Source organism: Myxocyprinus asiaticus, chromosome 32, assembly GCF_019703515.2.
Source record: "Myxocyprinus asiaticus isolate MX2 ecotype Aquarium Trade chromosome 32, UBuf_Myxa_2, whole genome shotgun sequence".
Lineage (NCBI taxonomy): Eukaryota > Metazoa > Chordata > Actinopteri > Cypriniformes > Catostomidae > Myxocyprinus > Myxocyprinus asiaticus.
This window is the reverse complement of record NC_059375.1, coordinates 28,087,612-28,114,210: the sequence shown is the minus strand read 5'-3', so window position 1 is coordinate 28,114,210 and position 26,599 is coordinate 28,087,612. Positions and strand designations below refer to the sequence as shown.

The window sequence follows — 26,599 nt, the reverse complement described above, 5'->3', positions numbered from 1 at the left end:
ATATAATTGCATGGATAAGTAGATGTACAGGTGTACCTAATAAAGTGGCCAGTGAGTGTGTATGTATATATATATATAATTGGAATTGGAATGACAGGAAGAGGAATTTGCACAAAAGTCCAACACAATCTTTGCACAAAACATCATTACATCAGTGATTTTGTCTATTATGCATAATCAATGTGGCAGGGCAGCACAACCAGCCCCTAATCAGGCTGATCAAGCCCGAGAGGGATAAAGGCGACCGGAGGCGGCAGCTCGAGAGAGAGAGAACTACAGGCAGCCGCCCTGTATGTGTTTGGCTTTTTGTTTAAGTTAACCATTAAATATTATTTATATTGTCAAGCCGGTTGTCGCCTCCTCCTTTCCATTGAACTTTGTTACAATCATTTATAAATATGTCTTATTAGATATATTTATATAAACTAAAATTTCAATGCTATCAGAATAATTAACACAGATTATAATTTTGCCATAAAGAACAAAAACGTCCAACACATTGTTTTTAGATAACTTTATATTAAAAAAAAAATTAAAGTTTATTTATTAAAAATAGTTAAATATATTTGAATTAAATAAAAATTTCTATAGGAGGCATTTTTAAAACATGGATTTTTATCATCCAATGTTCTTAAAATTCCCATGTGTTGTATGATAACATGTTTATCATAATTTATTCTGAAAAATGGAATGGATTATTTAAAAAAAATGCAATTACAGCAGTTATATGAATTTCATTCCTTTTTAATTCCACTTCCTTAAACTGAATTTCATATTAATATTCTGCATCCTGTTTGCTACCTCTGTTCGAATTCAGTTAGAATGCAGGATTCAAATTGAACTCAATTCAGTTCTGAATAGTGTATAACTAATGTGAACACAGACAACTGGATTACGCATGATTTTGAGGAAAACAGAAAGGCATAAAGAAAAGCAGATTAAAAGTGCTGTGATCCAAAAGGTATGTTGACATATCCAATTACACTGACATTTCTTTTTCTAATTTTTGCTATTTTCAAACCCTAATCTCTCCTGGTGCACCATTCACTGGCTGGATTCACAGTGATTCAGGGTCAAGTTTACACAATCTGGCAGGATATCTCAGAACATCGTTCCGGATCACCTATCCCAAATTATGGATGGGTGGATCAATGGCCTGGAACCACAAATGGCAACTTTAATGCAAAAGAACAGACTGCGCAACAGCAAAAGTAAGGGTGTTAGGAGGCATTACTGAGACCAGAAGTCAGCTAAACATTATGTAATCCAATTAGTGACAATCAGTCAAAAGTAGAATTACATGTCTAATTATCTATGAGCATATCTGAGGAGAGATTGGAATTAAAAGAGTGTCCTGCAGTGCTGCGTAATTCCAATTAAAAACCCAGCAGGTGACGGTGGAGACTGATGCTATCGAAAAATGTGTGTGATGGAGATTTTTGTCATTGGAATTTTTGCTATTCTCCAAGCAGCACATCACAGCCATCTATACCACTGAGGCCTCTTCATGGCAGATTGACTATGTAAATGAGGCCTGTGAAAAGCGGAGGGCCCCCAGGAGAATAGCGCACAGGGTTTAGGAGCTCTCTCACAGCACAGGACACAGTGAATGAATGGAGAGCAGAACTTTATGATATAAATAAGACAGAGAGAGGGGAAAAGTTCTGAGCAGTACCTGAGGCAGGGCTTGGATCACAGTATCAAGCAGAGCTCGCATTCCCACGGCCATCTTTAGCAGCTTCAGAACTGAAAAGAGAGGATAGTTCACTTCAGCCCATGTTTATCATCATACTGTATATACATAAATATAATATTTAATATACTAATAACAAATCAGTTCAGCAAAATAATTATAAATAAAACAGTATGGATATGTACTTTTGAGAAGAAAAAATATTTGAATATTAAGTGGTAACACTAGTCAGAAGACTTAAAAGTGACAAATCATGGAAACCACTTTCCTTGATCTTTTGAAATAATTGAGTTTGATCTACTATGCAAACATTAAATGCATAGCTCCCTCCCCAGTTTACCCAGCCCATTTATGAAAAATAAGCAGCAAATTCAAGTTATCATCAGATCGACACAGAACTACACAGAAATCTCTATAGAATTGAAACATCTACCATTCACAAAGTTCTACACATTTCTACACAATACGGTTATTTTTATTTTATTTATTATGATATCAGCTACCAATAAGGGTGTAGTACTGTCAGCTCCGTTTAACTAATTTTACCATGTTTAAATACATTCTGCTGAATTCCACAGATTTTCTTTTCTTAGTCGACATGGTATTGACATGGTATTGCTGTCATGATCATATTCAGTAACTTGGTCTGAAGTGTAGGACATGTCCCCTAAGTTTTTGTCTAGTGAGTTTTGTAACTCCCTTAGACAGCACTATAGTTACATGGGAAAACATATATGTGACTCATCATATTACCCTGATTAGACAGCAGTAAATGTACACACAGTGGATGTACTGCTTCTTTAGAATTTGCCAGAGGAATGCAATTCTCCTGTAATTTTCACAGTGGTCAGATAAAACCATGTTATTATTGGGGTCATGCACTACGCACTCAGAGCTTTAATGATGTTGATGACATGGCAATTCAGCCGTGGAAGACATGGCGCTGTGAAGGCTGGGTTAATTGCAATCAGTGCCATAAGTGGATGATGCTTGTGACTTTTTATTAAAGTAATGTCTGAATGAATTCAGGAGGAAATTGGCTACTATGTAAGGGTTTCTTCAACTTGTGGCCTTTTTTTATTTAATTTTAAAAAATAAACTTTAGGCTTGGGATCGATGCCTTTTGCATTCATCGATAATCGGAAGATTTTCCCAATGATTATCGATATATATCTGGATTTTTTTCAGATATAAATAGGGCTACCCGTTGCACAATAGTCTTTGTGTTTTCAAACATATTTCTCAACAGAACTTTGGTTAAGTGTGAGCAGCAGGATAAATTAAAGGGGGTTGGACACCGGAAGTGTCTGCAGATGGCATGGCATGTACTATAATTTTAAATAATTATTTTCTATTAAGGTACATACACAGCACGGTCTCACCATCTCTCGAGGCTGCTTATTTACTCTAGCCATCAGTGGATGATATATTGTGTTTATGCATATTTCATATTGCCTACACAATTTATTTTCAGTTACAATTATGTCTTTTTGTGGTTTGATGACTTGAATGAAACCTCTTCAAAGATACATATAGAGAAACTGCACAATAATTTTTAATCTTTCAGTTTTCGCAGTTAAACCAATTTCATACACAAACCTGCAAACTCATGAACGCCACTTTCATTCTTGAAGAAGTAGAAAAGACTTTGTAACTTTTGTGTGTATGCATCCTGTGCAACGAGCTATGTTGTGATACCTGTGGCTTGCGACCCGTTTCAGTAAATGCATCACCCCCTTGTGGTTTCCCAACGCAATTATGCAAGACATTACACAGAAGCCCAACTGAGTGAATTGGAAAGCATGCAAATTACACTTCTAATTTAAATGTTGACTAATATTAATATATCGATGCCTCAAAAATATATCGATAAAATAACGTGCCAATCAATAATCGATATATACTGTAGATATTTTATGACGTGCCTAACAAACTTCCTTAAAAACACTTTTCATACTCTAATTAATTTAAATTGTTTAGTAACAGTGTCTAAAGGCCCAGGTATATTTTGTTTTTGCGCGTTCAGGATCACCTCGCACCCGGTCAACTGCGTTGCCTTTGTGAGTATACTTTTCTGACTGCAAACTAATAGGAACACGTTCGATGCATTTTCACTACAACTGCTTTGTGACACTCTTTTAGTACAATCAATGGCCAGTGCATATGTAGAGTAAAGAAAATCTAGGTGGTGCACAGTCAAGCCGCGCAGCTGTGCTGATGATGCAATTTGCGTCACACATACTGTGGGCGGAGGGATCCGCAATGCGCACACCCGAAGTATACTTTGGCCTTAACATTTGACATACATGTCAAATGTATGTAACAACATTATTTGTGTGATTTTTCATGAGCATTTTCACCACAGTTTAATTTCCACCACATCTCAAATTATTTTGTGTTTAATAGCATTCTGTATTGGACATTTTTGGAATAACATTTTCCAAAAGTTCCTTTTGTCTTGCTGAAAGTAATTTTATTGCTTGAAATGTATGTATCCAAAATACATACATTAAATATTTTTTTTCACATTTCTTCCATATTTTGACAAAATTATAGCTTAATTGGAAAGTGATATTTAACATGATTTTTTATCAGATTTCTTCACACACCACATGTTGTCTTCTTGGTAAAAAGACACACTACCTTAACACTGTCAGTGCAAAATTGTTCGTTGTGGTGGAAATGTGTCACAATTATGGAACAAAAATGTATCTTATTTTCACAAAATACATACTGAAATGGTTTATGTGTATTTCAGTCTTTGTTTAGATCATACTAGATGTAATGATTCATATTTCTTATGATGGATTTTCATAGTTTAAGATTAAAAGTCTGGGTCTGGCACAAGGGTGTAAAAAGTACTCAGAAATTATACTTAAGTGAAAGTATGAATACTGAGTGAAAATTTTACTCAATTAAAAGTAAAAGTATCTAGCCAAAAACATACTTGAGTGAAAGTAAAATGTATTCAAATTAAATTGTACTTAAGTATTAAAAAAGTAAAAAGTAAAAACATTTCCTAGCTAGAATGAAATCAAGAGAGGAGATTGTGTGATAGAGGATGTTGTTAAATTAGACAGATTTGTTGAGTCGCCACATTACTGTCTCTGACAACTGTCATATTTCTCCTCCAGTGGCATTCGCAACCTGGTCATAGAATCATGTTACAATAAATACATTTTTGCAAAAAAATTTTATGTGGCCTGTTCTAAGTAACACAGCAATTTCCTGGTGGAATGAACAACAATGCTAAAACAACAATGACTTTTATCCCTTTTCACTCAGATCACGAGTAAAACAGCAGATTATCAGTTCATAAACACTTACTTTTCACTCTGTACCTCATGCTATCTTATGACATATAAACACATTTACTATAGCGCATTACTCATTTTAACATTTGCATTACATAACCAACTACATTTTCAAGCTTGTTTAAGTGTGATCAAATTGCACAGAAACTCAACTGATAGAGCGTTGCATATGCGATACAAAGGACTGGGGTATGAGTCCTGAAGAGCACGTGAGTTGACATGTGAGCCGAAAGTGTCATAGAAGCACCACAAAATGGCATGGTTGCTTCAAATATTTGCTTTTTATGACACTATCAGTTAGGTTTTGGTTTAAGGTTTAGGATAGTGAAGTAGGTTTTGTTGATTTAAATCTGATTTAAATAATAATTCAGCAAATAGGGAGTAGAAATTCATAGATATTATACACATACACATTTAATTACAAAGGCCTTTTGTTTATTTATATATATATATATATATATATATATATATATATATATATATATATATATATATATATATATTTGCAACATGAATGATACTTTTTTTACTTCATAACTGTCCAATCTGTAGAAGTAGCAGTAACTTTAAAATAAATTTAGGACAAAACTGTCAGTGTATCTCACTTCGTTCTCATAGTTTTGAATGAATACATCACATTCAGTCGGGCAGTCACATACGGTGTAGTCACACAAATATTTCAACATATCTGAAGCTCAAATCAGATCTGAAATTCTGCCTCTGCAGATGGTTGGAACTCCACACAGCCAACATGAGACACTCCATTTGACCTCTGGTCTGTCATCTGTCATTTATCAGATGCATTGAAAATGTGGCTTCAATCCAGTAAGACGAAATAAAATTATTTTCAAAAAATGTAGTGAGTACTGTTCAAGTTTAAATAAAATTGTAAGGAGTAAAAAGTACTATTTTTTTTCATTGGAAATGAAATTAAGTAAAAGTACAAGTATTTCTTCTAAATTGCACTCAAGTAAAGTACAAATCCCAAAAAATAATAAGTACAATACTTAAGTATTTTTACTCAATTACTTTACATCCCTGGTCTGGCACAAGGGTAAAAAAAACAACAACAAAAACTAATCTATACATAAAGGCATGGCAAAAAGTGACCCTTAGTAATCTTCAAATAACAAACAGAAAACATTTATGTTGAATCTATCCATTTCAATATAAATCCACCCCTGGGAAACACCCGCATACTGCTCATGGGTGCACAGACATTTGAGCAGGTGTGTTTGCTTGGGCATCTCTGTTGAGGGAATATCCAATAAAGACTCCTCCAGCAGCTCTTTCATTAGATAAAGAATAAGAGGTAGAGTGGTTGTGCAAACTGAATTTCTCATTAAAGCCATCTGGACACTTCCTGAGGGATCCCGAGTGTGACATACACAACCCAGCCTGAACTGCTGAGGCTAACAGGAGGAGTGGTGAGAAAGTTGACATTTTTGCAGGGAAGAAAAATGGCAGTGAGTATAGAATATAAGAAAGGAGAAGATACAAACCACGAGCGATCCGCAGAACTCTCATTATGCGAATTATGGTGGGGTTGATGGGAAGGGAAGCATTGACCTCAATTTCCTCCAGAGTTATGCCCATGATAGACAACAACACAATGGCAAGATCCAACTGGTTCCACCTGCATAAAGACACTTGTTAGGTTAATTAAAATAACAGAGAATAATGCTGCCATGTCGGAATGATCAGGGGTTTCTTAAGCCCCAACTATCCAATTTGAGGGGTATGTCAATAGTCATTTTACCATCCAAGTTACAAATGTTATTTATGCGCAAAATCAGAATATCGCAAAACAATATGTAAATAGAGCATTGTTTCCATCCCATGTGTTTAAGAGAACAAACTCATTTCTTCTAGCGAAATTGGAACAAAACAAAAATGAAAATCTATTCAATGTAATGAATTACTGAAGAACTTCATGTTTTCACTGTACAATTTAATTTGTACAAATTTTGTGTACTGTAATGAAGAATAGCAATAAAGCTTGCCAGAAAATACTACTCATTTAGATGGTTTATGACGTGATATGATTGTGTGACAAAACTACATTTCCCATCATTCTCTGTGGCAGCACGAGAACACTAAAATACATAAAAACATCAATTACACACTAAATGAGCATAATTTTCCATTAATTTTGCTGCACCAGCACTAAAAAGCTACCTGTCTTTGCCAGTTATGGAAATTTGAAATTGCACAATGTGTTCTTTGTTTTCCTGACCAAAATCAATCAAATGCACATCACATTGTAATTGTGACTTTTGAGCCCATAAGTAAAAACTTCAGAAAAGGACTAAACAGCAGCATAATGCTCGTAAAAATAGTTTTGAACTTGAAGAAACTCTTTTTTTGACCCTGGATTTTTCTTTTACACCTTCTTTTACAAGTTTCTCATAACAGTATGTTCATTGTCTAAATATGGCTTCAAACTTTGTGGCTAACATCAAATAACTTCCTCTGAGGGTCAAATATTACACTGTCATGGTGGGTGAGCTACAGAGCCTGTTTTAGGACACTTCAATTGTCTAGGGCCTAAAGCTACGAGATGTGTTTCATTAGATATGTTGAGAAATTGAAGTCAAATTATTACACGAAAGTATTTCTACAGTTTCCCACCAGTTTAGTTTACAAAGGGCCCAGTGAACAAAGTGTACTTCCATCTTCAATCCCTGTGGACTTGGAGTGTGTTGCATACAAAATCTGATCAAAGTAGCAGTAATTTCCAATGTTGTAAATCAATAACCTCTTAAACTTCAAACTTTTACACCTTCACCTCTTGAACAGCATATTGTGAAACGTCTAACAGCAGTTTCAACACATTTGTTGAGAGATTAATTTTAAAATCATATCCATTATTTATGTGTCAAAGTTCTATCATTAATATGCAGATAGCTGCTTTGCATTTTTTTTTTCTACATGGATTAGTGATCTGGGAATACATTGACATGGTATGCTCTTTATTATGTTATTGAAAGAAAAGGCTAATTACACGAGAACTTCTAATGGCCTATCAACTTCAGTAATGTTTGCTTGCACTAAACCTAATCCTCATATTGACTGATTGTTCATGAGTAATTAAAAGAGTAATGGATCATTCAAACCCAATATAGAGAATAGATATGTTAAATATTGCCTACATACTGTATGCTATGGATATTAAATCTGTAATATCAGGCATTTCAAACTACATTTACACTAATTTAGGAGGAACAAATACCAACCATTGTCAAAGCCCCAGGCTGTGATCTTTTTTTGGATACCCCAAGAGGGATTTCTTTTAACAACCACAAATTATATAAATTTGTTTTGTTTTTTTCCACCACAGACGCCAGCTTTTTCAGCCCTTGATGTGGTTCTCACAGACTGAGGCAAACCAAGGAATCTTAAAGCTGTGATACCTTTTCAAGGGATGTGGCCTTTGAACTACTAACAAACCATATTGCATTCACAAAGAATCATCCATAGGGGCATCATGACTTTACTGCTCTTTTCTGAGGTGAGTGTATCTCAGATATGAGCAGTAACTTTTGAGAAAGTCATGTCTCCTACCTGTCCTTGAAGAACCGGCGAAATCCAAAGGCGACAAGCTTGAAGACGGACTCCAACACAAAAATGATTGTGAAAATGTAGTTACAGATCTTCAGAGCCTCATCCAGCACCTGTTAAAGCAGAGAGATTGCAAAGAGAATTTAACAGTGAAAAAGGTTGAAGTAATATGACATCGTAGGAACAAAGAACTCATCCTTGTCCAGTCATTTGGATGGATAAACAAAACAATTGGTAACACTTTACAATAAGGTTCCATTTGTTAACATTAGTTGACAACATTAGTTAACATGAACTAACAATGAACATTACATTTACAGCATTTATTAAACTTGGTTAATGTTAATTTCAACATACAGTAATACATTTTTAAAATCAAAAGTTGTATATGTTAACATTAATTAATGCATTATGAAATAACATGAACTAACAATGGACAATTGTATTTTTATTAACTAACATTAAAAAAGGTAAATACTGTAAATGCTGTGAAAAATATATTGTTCATTGTTAGTTCATGATACCAAAGTTTTACCAAACAATTTCAAAACGTAAATTTTGCCATCTCTGAAAGTAATGAATGTGAAGAAAACACAACTATTAAACTTGAAACAGCAATTTAATTAAGCTCCACTGTGACGAGAGAGAGTAGAGAGCTGTATAATCTTACATAGTGACAGCCCGGTTATTTAAAATAAAATTTATATTTTGTTTATTCTGTGCATTATTTACAGCTACTTGTTTATAATATTGATTTTATAGGAAACAGCCATAATTGTTAATATTGACAATTTATTTCAACTTACTGATTTAATTCAAGTATATAAGACACTGTTATATGGTTAGTAAAAAATAAAAACAATTTCAGAAAACAATATTGAACATTAAAAGTTAAAGGGATAGTTCACCCAAAAATGGAAATTGTCTCATCATTTACTCACCCTCATGCCATCCCAGATGTGTGTGTCTTTCTTTCTTCTGCTGAACACAAAAATTATTTTTAAAAGAATATCTCAGCTCTGTAGGTCCATACAATGCAAGTGAATGGTAACCAAAACTCCAAAAGCTCCAAAAAGGAGATAAAGTCAGCATAAGTAATCCATAAGTCTCCAGTGGTTTAACCAATGTCTTCTGAAGCGATCCAGTTGGTTTTGGGTAAGAACAGACCAAAATGTAACTCCTTTTTCACTTTACATCTTGTCATTGCAGTCTCTAGGCACGATCATGATTTCAAGCTCGATTACACTTCCTAGATCTTGACGCATGCCCAGAGTGCTATATGGCGCTATAGGAAGTGTAATTGAGCTTGAAATCATAATCGCCAAGAAGACTGCTGTCAAGATGTACAGTGAAAAGGGGTTACTCTTTGGCACTCACCCAAAACCATCTGGATCACTTCAGAAGACATTGATTAAACCACTTGAGTCTTATGGGTTATTTTTATGCTGACTTTATCTCCTTTTTGGAACTTTTGGAGTTCTGGTCACCATTCCCTTGCACTGTATGGATCTACATAGCTGAGATACTCTTCTAAAAGTCTTTGTTTGTGTTCAGCAGAAGAAAGAAAGTCATACACATCTGGGATGGCATGAGGGTGAGTAAATGATGAAAGAATTTTCATTTTTGGGTGAACTAACCCTTTAATTTCCAACACATACACCACAAAACAGTAAGTAAATATACAGTCTGTGGTCTATGGAGGATCGAATAGGACATTCCACAATCAATCAGTGAAAAGATGATGAGCTATCATAAGTGGTTCGATTAGCCCAGGGGACACAGCAGTCATTAGCTGGCATTATCAGGGTCTTACAGAGTTGGCGGACATTGGCCGGAGTCCGCCTTCCCCCGTCTACAACACCAGGCCAGGCCAAGTCTGATAACACACCAGAAAATCAATTGATTGCATTCGCAGAATGGGTGTATAAGTGGTCAAAGCCTAATAATCCCCTCCCACACACAAATGCACACACATTTGCTGTGCTCATGTTTCATGAATAAGACAAATTTACTTAATTTTCATTTTTACTTAACCTGTGTTAGTTTTTTTTTTTTTTAGCCTTTATGTTTTCTTTGTTTGTTAGTTTGTTTGTTTGTTTTGGCAATGTAAAAGTCCTAAGAACCTATGTAATAAAAAGCAACAAACTTCTATTTCTATTTATGGGAAATTCTTTATCCATAAGATTAAATGGTCAGAAAATAAACCTAATTTTAATGTATTTCTAGTAGAAATGTAAGCGCAGCATAGTTCTAGCGGGAAGACTAGCAGCTGTACATCATCACACCATTAGCTAGGTAACTCCTAGCCAATCACATGTAACCCACTGCTTTATACAGTTGTGCTCAAAAGTTTGCATACTCTGGCAGAAATTGTGAAATTTTGGCATTGATTTTGAAAATATGACTGATCATGCAAAAAAACTGTCTTTTATTTAAGGATAGTGATCATATGAAGCCATTTATTATCACATAGTTGTTTGACTCCTTTTTAAATCATAATGATAACAGAAATCACCCAAATGGCCCTGATCAAAAGTTTACATACCCTTGAATGTTTGGCCTTGTTACAGACACACAAGGTGACACACACAGGTTTAAATGGCAATTAAAGGTTAATTTCCCACACCTGTGGCTTTTTAAATTGCAATTAGTGTCTGTGTATAAATAGTCAATGAGTTTGTTAGCTCTCACGTGGATGCACTGAGCAGGCTAGATACTGAGCCATGGGGAGCAGAAAAGAACTGTCAAAAGACCTGTGTAACAATGTAATGGAACTTTATAAAGATGGAAAAGGACATAAAAAGATATCCAAAGCCTTGAAAATGCCAGTCAGTACTATTCAATCACTTATTAAGAAGTGGAAAATCCGGGGATCTCTTGAAACCAAGCCAAGGTCAGGTAGACCAAGAAAGATTTCAGCCACAACTGCCAGAAGAATTGTTCAGGATACAAAGAAAAACCCACAGGTAACCTCAGGAGAAATACAGGCTGCTCTGGAAAAAGACGGTGTGGTTGTTTCAAGGAGCACAATATGATGATACTTGAACAAAAATGAGCTGCATGGTCGAGTTGCCAGAAAGAAGCCTTTACTGCGCCAATGCCACAAAAAAGCCCGGTTACAATATGCCTGACAACACCTTGACACGCCTCACAGCTTCTGGCACACTGTAAAAAATTGGAATGTGCACAAAATGGCTTGGCGCCAAAGCAACAATGCGATGACTCATTTTTGCCACGCGCAACTTGCGAACAAGCAGCTGCGTTGAGTATAAACTAGGCTTTACTCTAACAATGATTTATATATATATATATATATATATATATATATCATTCAAAATCAAAAGTAACAGTCAGTATCTGGTGTGGCCACCAGCTGCATTAAGTCCTTCAGTGCATCTCCTCCTCAAGGACGGCACCAGATTTGCCAGTTCTTGCTGTGAGATGTTACCCAACTCTTCCACCAAGGCACTTGCAAGTTCCTGGACATTTCTGTGGGAATGGCCCTAGCCCTCACACTCCTATCCAACAGGTCCCAGACGTGCTCAATGGGACTGAGATCCGGGCTCTTCGCTGGCCATGGCAGAACACTGACATTCCTGTCTTGCAGGAAATCACACACACAACAAGCAGTATGGCTGGTGGCATTGTCATGCTGGAGGGTCATATCAGGATGAGTCTGCAGGAAGGGTACCACATGTGGGAGAAGGATGTCTTCCCTGTAACACAGAGTGTTGAAACTGCCTGCAATGACAACAAGCTCAGTCTGATGATGCCATGACGGACCCTCCACCTCTAAATCGATCCCGCTCCAGAGTACAGGCCTCAGTGTAACACTCATTCCTTTGACGATAAACGCGAGTCCGACCATCACCCCTGGTGAGACAAAACCGTGACTCGTCAGTGAAGAGCACTTTTTGCCAGTCCTGTCTGGTCCAGCGAAGGTGGGTTTGTGCCCATAGGCGACGTTGTTGCCGGTGATGTCTGGTAAGGACCTGCCTTACAACAGGCATACAAGCCCTCATTTCAGCCTCTCTCAGCCTATTGTGGACAGTCTGAGCACTGATGGATGGATTGTGCGTTCCTGGTATAACTCGGGCAGTTGTTGTTGCCATCCTGTACCTGTCCCGCAGTTGTGATATTCGGATGTACCGATCCTGTGCAGGTGTTGTTACATGTGGTCTGCCACTGCGAGGATGATCAGCTGTCCTTCCTGTCTCCCTGTAGTGCTGTCTTAGGCATCTCACAGTATGGACATTGCATTTTATTGCCCTGGCCACATCTGCAGTCCTCATGCATCCATGCAGCATGCCTAAGGCATGTTCACGCAGATGAGCCTGGGCATCTTTCTTTTGGTGTTTTTCAGAGTCAGTAGAAAGGTCTCTTTAGTGTACTAAGTTTTTATAACTGTGACCTTAATTGCCTACCGTCTGTAAGTTGTTAGTGTCTTAACGACCATTCCACAGGTGCATGTTCATTAATCGTTTATTGTTCATTGAACAAGCATGGAAAACATTGTTTTAACCCTTTACAATAAAGATCTGTAAAGTTATTTGGATTTTTACTAAATTATCTTTAAAATACAGGGTCCTGAAAAAAGGATGTTTCTTTTTTTGCTGAGTTTATATAAATGAGGGTTGAGTCTAAATAATTTTTTGTGGAAATCAACTTTATGTCACAAATGCTGTTAATTGAGCTTGAACTTGTAGCCTTCTTAACACAAAACATTCCTTTAAATTCCTCCCTCCCTCATCTTTCTGTCTGTCTGTTTATTATTCCCTTTTTCTTTGCTCCATCTCTACTGAAAGCACCACAAAACTGTCACTGGTAATTAATAGTAGTATTTCCCCCATCAAAAGTGACCTTTGTCATAAAAGATTAATAATAAAAAAATTTAAAAAAGCGTTCCAGATGAACACATTACACCAATCAAAGAATTTACAGAAAGTCAATCTAAACTCCCACAGCTGATTTGCTAACTCATGTTATTGTTTTTAAGTCCTCTATGGAATATTCATGAATTGCCTATGCTCTAGTGTTATTATGCAGATGAGGGAATGTGCATTGCATACATTTCAGTGTATATATTACACTGTGGAATTTTTCGTTAAGGCATTGCTTCATAAGGCATTTTCATTCACAAGCAGCTGTACAAAATGTCTTGGAGCAGGACAATAAAAGTACAAAACCAATTAAGTATACTAACATGCAGCACATTATGAACTCACTGCTGTGATTTTTTTTTTTTTTTTTAATGCAATATAGCAAAAAAGAACATTAACATTAGCTGCTTGGGATCTTAACTTACATTAACATCATTTGCAGTTACATAACCAATATGTTCATTTTCTTAATGTAATATCAACAAACACATGCACTCTCAGAGCTGGCACTCCAGAAGTTACTACCTTGGGTTGCTGGTAGTGCTCCATGGACATGGTGATGACATTTAGCCCGATGACAATCGTGATGAAAAGGTCCAGATAGTGGCTGGTGCACATCTTGTGGATGAGAAGCCGTGTGGGTGAGTAATCGGAGTAATAGGGTTTATTCTGGGCTTCTGAAGAACCAAGGGAACAGAGAGGAAGCATGAAATAACCATACTGAACAATTTTTTGTACACACTCATGTCCATACCATGACAGGAAGGGAAGAAGGAAAGAACCAGTGGAAAAGAGAACAAGCTAAGAGATAGATCAAACATGTATCACCCTCCATGACAAGAAAAAACATCACAGAGAAGGGAAAAAGTTAAAGGAATAGTTCACGTAACCATTTTTTTTTTTTTTTTTTTTTAATTTACTCACCATCATATTATTCCAAACCGACATGACTTACTTTCTTCCAAAAGGAGGACAAAAGGAGTGAATTGTGAAAAATGTATTGGTCGCTCTTTTCCTTGCAATAATAATGAATGGGGACTGAAGCTTTCAAGCTTCAAAAAAGATGAAAAAACAACACAAAAGTAGTCTATACCACTTGTGCACTATATTTAAAGTCATCTCAAGTTATACAATACCTTCTGATGAGAAATAGTCTGTGAATGACTACTTAAAGTTCGGTCTGTTTCTTACACAGCCAATTTAGAGCACTTGTCATTTTGACAAATTTTATTATAATTTTATGGTGCTTTTGCATGCTATTTAAAGCTGCAAAAGAGCGAATATATTACAACGGTGATAGTATTTTATATGATATTATAATATATTATTATAATATATTATATATGATATTATAAGAGGGATAGTGTATTCTTTAACATTTCTCTATTTGTGTTCCATGGGGGAAAAAAAGAAAGTCATAACGGTTTGAAATGACATGACGTTGTATAAATAATGACCAAATTTTCATTTGAGGGTGATCTATTCCTTTAATAGTGGATATGTTCCTTTGGCCTGTCTCAAATGGAAGGTCAAAGGCACAGAAGACCAAATTCTCTTATTACATCATGGGTATTTTCTCATGGGATCCCCTGAGACATTAAATAAACTCCATTCCTCATGTTATTCTAAATATCACATCTACATATTCTAGAAAATGTTACTTTTACTGTCTGATCCACTTCAGTTCTTTATGTCTCTACTCTGTTGTTTAGTTTGTCCCTCACAGTGCAGACAAAGAGGGCTGGAGGGATGGCAGACCAGCAGGGGGTGGGCTTATCATCCCTACACACAGGCAGGGCTGTGAGCGGCAGCTGTGTTCCCTGTGGTCCTGTCAGCCATTAGGCAGTCTGTTCCTGGCACCAGCCACTGGATCAGAATAACAGGTGCTGCATCCAGACTTTTAATTTTTATATATAATGGTGCCGCATCAGCAGTATTTGCTTAATCACATGGCTGCTCCCCACTGGATAGTGAGCATGACTCATCTGGAACATGCCCGAATTTGCTCGTTAAAGTTGATGTGTGTAATTTTTTGGATGTTAAAATACTATCTTATATCGTAGCTTAATTTGCGGAGACAACTATAAGTAGGCCATTTGTATGTTGATTCCCTAAAACAGTGGTTCCCAACCCTCTTCCTGGAGGCCTCCCAACACTACACATTTTGGATATCTCCCTAATCAAACACACTTGATTCAAGTCATTAGCTACTTAGTAGAGACTCCATGACCTGAATTGGGTGTGTCAGATAAAGGAGATAGACAAAATGTGCAGTGTTGGGGGGCCTCCAGGAACATGGTTGGGAACCACTGCCCTAAAAAAAAAAAGTGCAAACACTGTAGTACACTTTGGCACTATCAAAGTGGGGCACCTCCACCAATGAGTGCACAGAAATTACCCATTTCATCTTTAATATCAGAAGTTAGTGTTTAGTATTAATGTATCCTAATATGTAACTAAATGATTTCCAGTTGTATGCATAAGTGAGACCAGGGCAAATTGTCACACAGGGAAGCTGTCCCAAGTCTCAGTCACAATAAAATTTAGTGTAATAAAGACAACTGTGCAAATGTGTGTTTTCTCTAGCAGAGGTTTTGTATGTTGGTTTCAATAAGATAGCTCAAAACCTTCTTGAATTAGAATATGTTTTGTTAATTACACCCTCCAAAGTAATTGGATCATCATATTTTTGTTATAGCCCTTGGGTAAACAAGCGAACATTATCAAACCACACTGAAATACATTAAGGGTTAACTTTAAACTTATAAAACTTTTTATTTTTACCGAAAGGTTTAAATGTGTTCTTAAGACAAAGGTATTTTGCATTAAAGTCAGGTTGGGGCATGTTGTCATATTTTTATTGGGGCAGGTTGTCACATTTTTATTGGGGCAGGTTGTCACATGTGTGCTAAATGTTAAAGATTTATCCAATTTATCAATTACAATATTTGTTGGCCAAAACAATGTTTTGATATTTTTGAATGTTACCTTTTCCAATTTGTCATTTCATGAATCATTTGTGCTTCATAGTTGTCACTTTACCACTATTGGGGCAGTTTGTTACAAAAGGTCAGCATGTGTTCAACGAACGGTATCTTTTTTTCATGGGCAATAATGGTGAAAATATGCAATAGTTTATTTGTAGCCGAGACTTTCAAAAATAAACCTACTCTGAGAAATATTCACTGGAGTAAAAAAAAATTGACAACTTGCCATGGTCTCTACATACATGCATGTGACATATATGGGGTCACTCTGGTGTGAGGTCCTAGGACAAAATGCCAAGCTACACCATTTCTGTGGGTAACTGTCAACGGAATTTTCAAATACATCTGGCTTTAATTCTGCTATTGGAGACGTGCTCCTTGTGTTCTTAAATGTGCTGACTCAACATTACTTGTGCTTATAAATCTTGGAAGTCCAGACTTAGCTAAACATTGCCACTTTTGTTATTTATTTACTTTATTGTTTTTTCATATTACTCTTAGGATCTAACTAAATCTTTGATGAGGTCAATGTTGTCCTCTTTAACCCATGTGTTTTAGATTAATCGATTTGGTCTGTAGACAACATTATCCAGGGGGGCAGCAACCATGCTCAAGACCATTTATTGGGACCAAAGACAGTGGCTGTGTAGACTGCCCCAGTTTCACAGGTGCTCAATTAAAGGGACAGTTGCACAGCAAGGGAGGCGCTGTGCTGGGAACTGTTTGCTTACAGGTTTAGCAGCCTGGTTTTACAGCAGACAGGTCAGCTCCCCTAGGACATCCCCACTCATCTATTTCCCTCCTACCCTCTTAAGTGAGATGCTCTCCCTTTGTTAACTTTCATTCAAAAAAGCATGTCTTGCAAGTTCTTAGACTTGTGAAAAAAAAGTAAAAATTTGAAATGAATTTTAATTGGTTCACATCACCAAATAAAATTCTGCATTAGCAGGATTATCATATAAAAGACCCCATTAAACCAAAATTGAAGTTTTGTGGCATTTAGTCCATGTCTATTAGCTTTTAACTTAAATGCTAGTGTACTCCTAAATGCTATCCAAAAGGATATTTTAGCATACATTCATATAAATTTTGGTCCAATCAAAAGTTCTCTAGATTTAGAATGTCCCTCCCCCTAACATTACCTGCAACTGACTAGCAGGTTGGTTTATGGCTGTGACATAACTAAAGCCTAAAAACTATATAAAAAAGTAATGATCCCTATGATATGTCCAGCCCAAACATCTGGTTTCAATAGTAAATCTATCAACAGGACAGAAAACTGCACTCTTCAAGAAATTTAATGGGGACTTTAAGCTATAATGATAAATTGTTATTCTGAATAATCCTAATCAGTAACAAAGGGAAAGCTCTCTGAATAACCATGGGTTTATCTCTAATGAGTACTGCACTGAGTTAAATGTAAAAAAAAAAAAAAGTTCCTCCTTGGCTTGCATATCAGATGGCAAGTGAAGGACTTGGCATCTCATTTATGGAAAAAAATAAAAATAATTATGGTTTCCTATTGGCAGCAGTGTCACTCTGTTGTCATGCCATAGCAATGGATCCAGCTAACGTCCACATCAGCATCAGCCAAATCAGCTTTAACAGGATTTAAAGTGAGGGAAAATGGATCAAAACTATTTTTAACCAACACGAGGATGAAATAGTGCTGGAGAATGTGGCTCTTGGACCTCTCCATCTCTGTCTCTATTTTTGTGGCACAAGCTAATGATACCATGACTATGATTTAATGATACGTTCTTTGCTTAGATGGCAATTTTAGCCCACTCCAATTCCATCTATGAATACATTTGAGAGCAATGGCCAGATATTTGGGTGAGGCAATTGAAGGTTTTGGGCTGAATGATAGATAGCAGCATACCACATTTGAATACGGCCACACAATTTTGATCGCCCACCAGTCTTGGACATGCTATGTAAATGTTACAACTCAGTGCAATACCCATCAGCCCCCAAAATGGTTTACAACTTTTTGTCCCACTGAGACTTGAACTCATGCTGGTCTTGATGCTTAGGATTTAATTCTGGCTTTGCTGCAGTTCACATGCACTTGGAGGAAAAAGCTCTTAAACTTTTAAAGCCAAGAACTCTGGACCTGATTTACTAAATTATAAGTGTGTGAAAACTCTACTTTTCCCATAACTGTAAAAAGTATGATAATCACCAAATCACAAAAAAAAAAAATAAAAATAAAAAATACAATAAAAATTTAAAAATCACAAAAAAGATGCTGAAATAAATGGTCTTAATTGCTCAGTTTCAAAATCTAGTGAACTACCTATGAAGACAGCATTTTAAGGTTCCAAAATGAAAGCAGCTTAACTATGCTGCCTCCTAAGATACCTCCTTTTAGCCAAATTCTAAAGCAGCTTCACATATATCCTTCAAGGGTGAGACAATTCCAGAATGCATGGCAACAAGCTCAGTGAAAAATTCCATCTATGGCAGAGAGTCGATGTCGAGAGTCATGAGAGAGTCGATGTCGAGGGTCGTTAGAAATGTTAATTATGAATAAACATATTTTTCAATCAATACTAAAAAAGTATCAATACAAACAGTTTAGTGTAATAAAAAAAAAAAAAGATTATTTAACCCAATAATTGAGTGTGCTATGAATTTTTATGCATATTAGTGAATCACATTGTTAGAACACCACGTCTTAGTTGAAATCAATTGCATATTGAGTATTCCAATGCAGAGTGCAACAGTATTTACATGAAAATTGCTGCCAATGTAGAGCATGCCAAATCAGTCACTCATGAGGTTCCATGACAGTTAGGATGCCTTCGGGTGTAGCTGCCTATGTAAGCAGTAGACAGCAAGGCTGCTCACTAAGTTTTGGAACAGAGCTGATATTTCAATGTTTTTTGTTTTTGTGGTTTCTGTTTTGTGAATGACTAAGCCATCTGCACAGATCCAAAGGCCTTGCAGGAAATTTTCCATATAGAGAAGTGGGGTGACGTGGAAGACTTTCCATCCAAGACATGAAGCATATAGCAGTATATAGCTGGTACCTCAGAAGCTAAATCAGTCAGTTGGGAAATACAGACAAACTTTGGTTCATTATCTAAAATTACGCGTACTAAGAACACCACAGAGAATTAAAAAAAAAAAAAAAAAAAAAAAAAAAGAGAGAATAAGTAATTTTTAGATTGTATATTGTTTAGTTTTTGGTTTTAAACTTTTCTACATAGACGAGGGCTTTTTATTGATGGTTGATTTTGGGGGCTCTAAGTCATGAGTGAGGTTTTAAGGGTAGAAATTACAGACATTTTGATGTTGATTATTTCAGGTCAGCTTGATATAGCTCTCTAGAACTGTACTTACAACAAACTACAGCACTGAGCAATGTGTTCGACAATGTTCTGTCCATTATGTGCACTCTCATGAGTCATATGGGGTGAAAGTCATGAGCACTGGGAAATTGTGAGCAGTGGGAGGACTAGACTGTTATTTAAGGAAGAGCCAGAAAAAAAAAATTCTAAAGCATGGATGGCAAAATATCAGACAAAAATAGAACAAGGAAAAACATAGGTGATAAAAACAGCCATCGGAAAGGGAAGGAAGTCAGTTGCCGTTTCTTTTGCTATAAGCCAGGTTATTTTTAATTGAGGCTGGTTTTACACCCCTGAAGTGCATGGTCAATGACTTGCTCCATAACATAATGAGTCAATGTCTGCTGGACATAAACTGTAGTTACTGATACTTCCCAATGTAAGAATTAGTTTGGCAGCAATACTGTACTTTTTTTTTTTTTTTTTTGGCACAACATGCCAGCATACACTGAGTCAAAACCAATATGAAATTTCAGCCTTCTTATCACTGAACAAATTGATAAAAACAGAAACAAATAAAATAAAATAAAAAAAGGGAAAGGGGGAAAGTTTTAAGGAGTACAAACAAGTATTGCACGAATAGTTCACCCAAAAATGAAAATTCTGTCATCATTTTCTCACCCTCATGTTGTTCCAAACCCAAAACCCAAATTTTTATTTTTTTTTTTTTGTATGAAACAACAACAACAACAAAAAAAGATGTTAGGCAGAGTGACAGTCTCATTAAGGGAATAAGATGAAATATAACTGAATGGTGACTGTCCTTCTCCCTATAGCATTTCCATTTGTGTTCCATGGAAAGAAACAAAGTGATACAGGTTTAGAACAACATAAGCACAACACAAAATGATGACAACATTTTCATTTTTTGGTGAACTAGCCCTTTAAATATAAGAAAATTAAATCTTCAGTAATGGGAGGGCATGGTAAAGAGAGAGAACACACACACAAACAAGCAAACTTACAATAAATAGGCGTGAGACAGAAACACGGACCCACACATACAGTATATCATGCTGGTAAACGTGGCAGACAAACCACACTTTCTTTCTGAGTCTGACTTGAGCAAGATGGACCGTCTGTGATGGAGGCTGAAAGGAAGAAGCTGGTGGAGCTATGAGTGTGTGGAAGGGCATCGGTTATGATATATGCAAGAGTGATGTCACTCTGCATTACTCAACATCAGAGGTTAGTTAGTTTTTGAAAACATCAAGCATTGCTAGTCCTAGATAAGTACTTACATTTGAATAATTAAAAATGTCTAAAAATAATAATAATAATAATAATAACGATAATAAATAAAAAATAAATTACAACTCTGCTATTTTCTACTAAACAACTCTACTGTTTCACACTGTCTGTTCTAATTTGTCATATTCTGAGCAATATTGCAACAATGTACAGGTATTGAAGCACTTGTCATGTTACTGTCTCATTAAGGTGTATTGTGTATCCCTTTATTTTTTGTATTGAGCCAAGAGCGTTTCGATCTTCTATTAATCACCAACTTTTCATCATCGGATTTTCACAGGTTTAGTACGCAGCGGAATGTGAAATATCTTTGCATGAGCTTGTGCTTCTGGTTTCCCACATGAATGGAGTGCTAAGTGTAGTGTGACCACAGCTTAAAGGGATAGTTCACCCAAAAATGAAAATATTCTCATCATTTATTTACCCTCATGTCATTCCAAATGTGTATGACTTTCTTTCTTCTGCTGAACATAAATGGAGATTTTTAGAAGAATATCTCAGCTCTGCAGGTCCATACAATGCATGTGAATGATGATCAGGCCTTTGTAGCTCCAAAAAGGAGATAAAGTCAGCATAAAAGTAATCCATTCGACTCCACTGGTTTAATCAATGTCTTCTTAAGCGATCCAGTTGGTTTTGGGTGACAACAGACCAAAATATAACTCCTTTTTCACTGTACATCATGCCATTGCAGTCTCATGAAATCATGATCACCAAGGAGACTGCTGTCAAGATGTACAGTGAAAAAAGATGTTACATTTTGGTCTGTTCTCATCCAAAAACCAACTGGATCGCTTCAGAATACATTGATTAAACCAGTGGAGTCTGATGGATTATGTTTATCTGCTTTTGGAGCTTTAAAGGCCTGATCACCCTTCACTTGCATTGTAGAAAGATTGTCATACACATCTTAGATGGCATGAGGTTGAGTAAACGATTCGATAATTTTAATTTTTGGATGAACTAACCCTTTAAGTCACTTTGGATAAAAAGTGTCTGAATGTATAAATGTATGTCAAAGTATTACTGATACTGATGCAACCAATACAATTCCATTTACCTAACCAATCCTATAAACATCTCTGGTCACTCCACCAATACAGTATACAGTATACTGTATATTTCCTAGCTATTGGTGATACTTCAGCAGTTACAGACAATACTGTTACCTCTCTGCACTATGAGTGTGCTATCTCTTCTATACAGCTTGCATAGCTTATTTTACCACCAAGACAGCAGTACATCTCTCTGACTGCTGGTATTTGTCAAGCCTCCACTCTCAAAACATGACACACAAGCCAGCCATATCAGTACAAAGCTCTGTGAGGTTACAAAACATTCTTGCTGAAGACTTTTTAACTCCATTCTCCATCTACAGTATTTAGTTAGTAAGCCTACTCCTACTAAATGAACCATGAAGACCCATAAAAAGATTAGGTGCACTTCCTGCCAAAAGGCACGAGTCTGCTGAAATGTAGGACACAGTGTGCATGCATTCTTAATCAGAATCAAACTAGAAGTCAGTTATTTTTTATTTTACCCTTTCAGCAGAACATTGCAAAGGAGGTTAATGAGCAGTTTTTACTACATGCATATAAAGATGGTAACATCAAAACTAGGGGAACTAGTCAAGATGGTTGACTAGTCCATTTGTGAGGTTGACGAGTTTATCAAGATTTTTTTCCTTACGGAAAAGCTGTTTTTGAATGCAAGAACACAATAAAAATGTCTTATGTAAATGCCCCCCTAAGAAACAGGTACAACTGGGGTCAGGTGGACCCAAAACCAGCCTAATCACACAAGTCTTCTTTAAAACTGATTAGTCAACTTGTCATTCAGGCAACCCATCTACTTGTCAATTTAAAAAATGTAGTTTTACACCTCCCTACCTAAAACATGTGTTACAAATTTTTTGTTTTGTTTGGAGTGTGAATAGAATTCACACAAATGAACTGTCTTGGGATATCTAGAAGGAAAGGACTTGCAAAATGTACAGAATCATATCATGACATTCGTTGGAGCAAAAAGTACTTTCAGCTGAAATTGTTACACCATCTGTTAAATTTAAGGGGCTGTTACTTGCCCAACTTACATAAAGAACATTTTGAGTCATTTTCACTTGCAGTAGGAAGAAAGGAAATGGCGTTTGGAGCTGCCAGGTTACATAAGCGACCGTGTTGCCACCTGCTGCCAAGAGTGAAGGTTACACGATACTTGTAATTTCATTTTTTTTCCCTCTTTGTCACTCTGTTTCATTGCTCGGGAGATGATATTATGTAGCTAGAGATGAAAAGTGGTCTAACAACAGGTAGGAATGAAACTGATTAAACTAATTTAGCTGAATGCCCATCATCTCAGATCTACGTGGGTGCAGGACAAATGACATACAATTCTGACCTATTGTTATTCGTTATGCTGTATTTTGTAATGTAGCTCTGTCGTTATGTTTCTGTCATGGACTCATAGGGGAATTTAGGAAATTGCGTTGCGTTCCCTGATAGAGTTGTTTATTTGCACATGCTGTTTGTGCTGTTTTAGCACCTGATTTACAAAATGAATTATGCAAATCAGTTAACAACGCAAGCACACCCAAACATTTTGTGCTAAACACAATTTGCAATTCACAATTCCAGATCTTGCGGATCATTTTTTAATGCTATGCTGTGGAGAATACAGCTCACTTCTACGATCAGGCATACTTGACTGGGACTGTACAGCATCGCTCTACCACTGTGATGCAGACACCTGAAACAGCACTTTAAATGGAAGAAACTGCACTTGACTACACCACACATCTCTATTAATGACCAGTTATGACACTGTTCTCTATCATTTAATCATAATTTTATGGATTACTCCTGTCATGATCATTAGAAATTTAATAACATTTTGTTTACTGCCTGCTTTCCCTGGGCGGTAATTGTGCAATGTTAATTGCACCAGGCAAACAGTTTTGTGAATAAGACGCAAGCCTAATTTAATTAGAAAGAAGAGTCTGAAAATGATATTGACTTGAAATGCAAAAAATAAAAAAATAAAAATAAAAAATGTCTGTAGATTCCATCTCGGCAAACAAAAGAGGTACCATCATAATTTTGAATGAATGATGAAAAGAAAAACATCCCTCCCAATCCTAAAAGTAACATGATAAGAAGTATTGCTATCCTGATGCCAGAAATGACTTATTGTAAAATCAAATATGTGTCCTAATCGAGGACACCTCCAAATGGAATGCTTTTGTAAATATAGTGTGTCCTGGCAAACTACTGTCAAAGCTGAGTTTTGATGAGGTTCCTCAGAGAATGACTAATAAATGATGACTGAGGGAGGACACAGTTAGAGGAGAGGCAGATGGTTTCAGCCCAACTGCAGTGTGATATGATTAAGCAGCCCTTTGATCCCACACGCAAGTATACAGTACTGATGGCAAACCAACAGGAGGGGAACAGAAGCTAATTGAGAGAGACAGACTGGCAGGGGGTAATACCCCACCTCTCCAAAACAGAAACCCGAAAAAGAATGCTAAAATATGCTGAGGTGCAATCTATCTGGACGGTCGACAAATTAACACATTGTCTGATAATTAAAAGCAAAATTGAGCAGTCAGTTCTTCATCCCAAGTACAGTGACATGACTCAATTAGAATGTGAACACGTTGATGCATGCAATGTAAAATGTGTCTAAACTATAGAAGCATGCAATCTATGCCCTCATGGCAGCATACTGTATGTAATCAATGTATAAACATTCAGGCTAACCTGCAGGGCTCTTCTGTTAGTACATCTGAGGGTAGTCATTACATTGTGCACCAATCAAATAAATCTATTTTTACACATATACATAGACAGATTCATATTTCCATTGTTATCACATCAGTGGTTTGTATATGCAATTTCTTAACAACTGGTTTCAAAACAGAAAAGGTAAAGGTGAAAGAGAGATTTTGTACAATAACACTAAAGGATGCAAGGAGAAGACAGACATAAGAAAGTATATGAGAAAAGCAGATAGAGAAGGAGAAAGGAGAAACGGAAAGGGGTTCAGTAGGGAACCCTTGTTCATTGAGGTAGAACACAGACAGAAGCAATAAAAGAGATAAGAGGTCTCTCAGCTACACCAAAAACAACACAAGTTAACATGTTCCACGCACCAATTTTTATTATTATTATTATTATTATTATTAATATTATTATTATTATTTACTTTTTACAGTTATATAACTGCCAAATAATGATGTTTTGCTTTTGCTGGCATTAGTATTCAAAAAGAACTGTCATAGTTGTCTGTTTCAGCAAAGCAGAAATAGGCAAGCAAACTGTGAAAAAACTAAGACACAGCCGGGTATTTTCCGAGGAATTTCTTTTTTCTTTTTTTTTCCTTTTTTTTTTCAGTAGAAGTTTACAGTTTTCACGAGATTTTAATGATGAAAATGAAGAACATTTAACCCCAAAATTTGGGCCAATTACACTTAAAAAAATGATATCATGAGGGGTGTTTTTTTTTCTTCGCTTTTGTCTACCTAAAGACTGGCTGAGCAAAATCCTTAACTCTGTTAGCATTTACACATACGGTTGAGATTAACATGGATTTTGATCTACTTAAAGGAATATTCTGGGTTCAATACAAGTTAAGCTCAATGGACAGCATTTGTGGCATAAAATTGAGTAACATAAAAATATATTTTAATTTATTTTACCCTTCCTTTTCTTCAAAAAGCAAAAATCTGGGTTACAGTGAAAGAGAATGGGACAATCCATAAACATTAAAATACACACTATTTCAAAAGTATAGCCACAAGACGTAAACAATATGTGTGTTAACATCATTTTAGTGTGATAAAATTGCTTACTAACCTTTTCTGTGTGAAGTTATAGCCATTTTAAAACTTTGTTGCCATGGTGATGTGATGTTAACAAACCCTAAAACCCTAAAATGACTGTAAAAACTATGATTTAAACAACTTTAAAGCTCAATTAATAAATGAGTTTTAACAGAAGAATTAATGCAAGTGCTTTTATAAAATTATAACCTTCACATTTTTTTCTTTTAAACCCTCCAAAAAAATTGTAAGTACCTCACTGTAACCTCGATTTTTGCTTTTTTTTTTTTTTAAGAAAAGGAGGAAAGAGTCTAAATTAAATAAAGACATTGGGAAGGGACCAAAGAGTAAAGCTGAATTTCACACAAATTTAAATCAAATTCCGTATATTCATACAGCTAACACATTACAATATTTCAGGTGTACAGGGAATAGATACTATATTATAACCACATACATCCAAAACTAGCAAGCTGTACTTACATTTTAATTTATTTTATCAATCAAAAACACATGAAACAGCCCAGTACGTCAACATTTTCTTAGGTCAAAATGGAACAAGTGTGCCATACAAACACTTCACTCACGTAAGTCACAAATTAGTTTCAACAAAGTTTTGCAGCCATTGAACAACAACAAGGTGTTCTGACGATGTTTTAGCATGTAAGTAGAAGTTTGAAAACAGTTTTATGGGGTAACATCACAAAACGAAGTGAATCACTATGCCACAACAACAAA

At 36.1% G+C, this 26,599-nt stretch overlaps 1 protein-coding gene across 1 annotated transcript in view; it reads right to left on the bottom strand.

Annotated features, from left to right (window-relative positions):
- The window catches only part of LOC127423073 (voltage-dependent T-type calcium channel subunit alpha-1G-like), a 258,610-nt gene that overhangs the window by 21,582 nt on the left and 210,429 nt on the right, over positions 1-26,599 (bottom strand). The window contains exons 26-29 of the mRNA XM_051667102.1: positions 13,974-14,125; positions 8,572-8,681; positions 6,510-6,643; positions 1,676-1,746 (exon numbers count right to left, since the gene is read on the bottom strand). Of these exons, the coding sequence (XP_051523062.1) occupies positions 1,676-1,746; positions 6,510-6,643; positions 8,572-8,681; positions 13,974-14,125 (467 nt within the window). The remainder of the gene's footprint in view (positions 1-1,675; positions 1,747-6,509; positions 6,644-8,571; positions 8,682-13,973; positions 14,126-26,599) is intronic.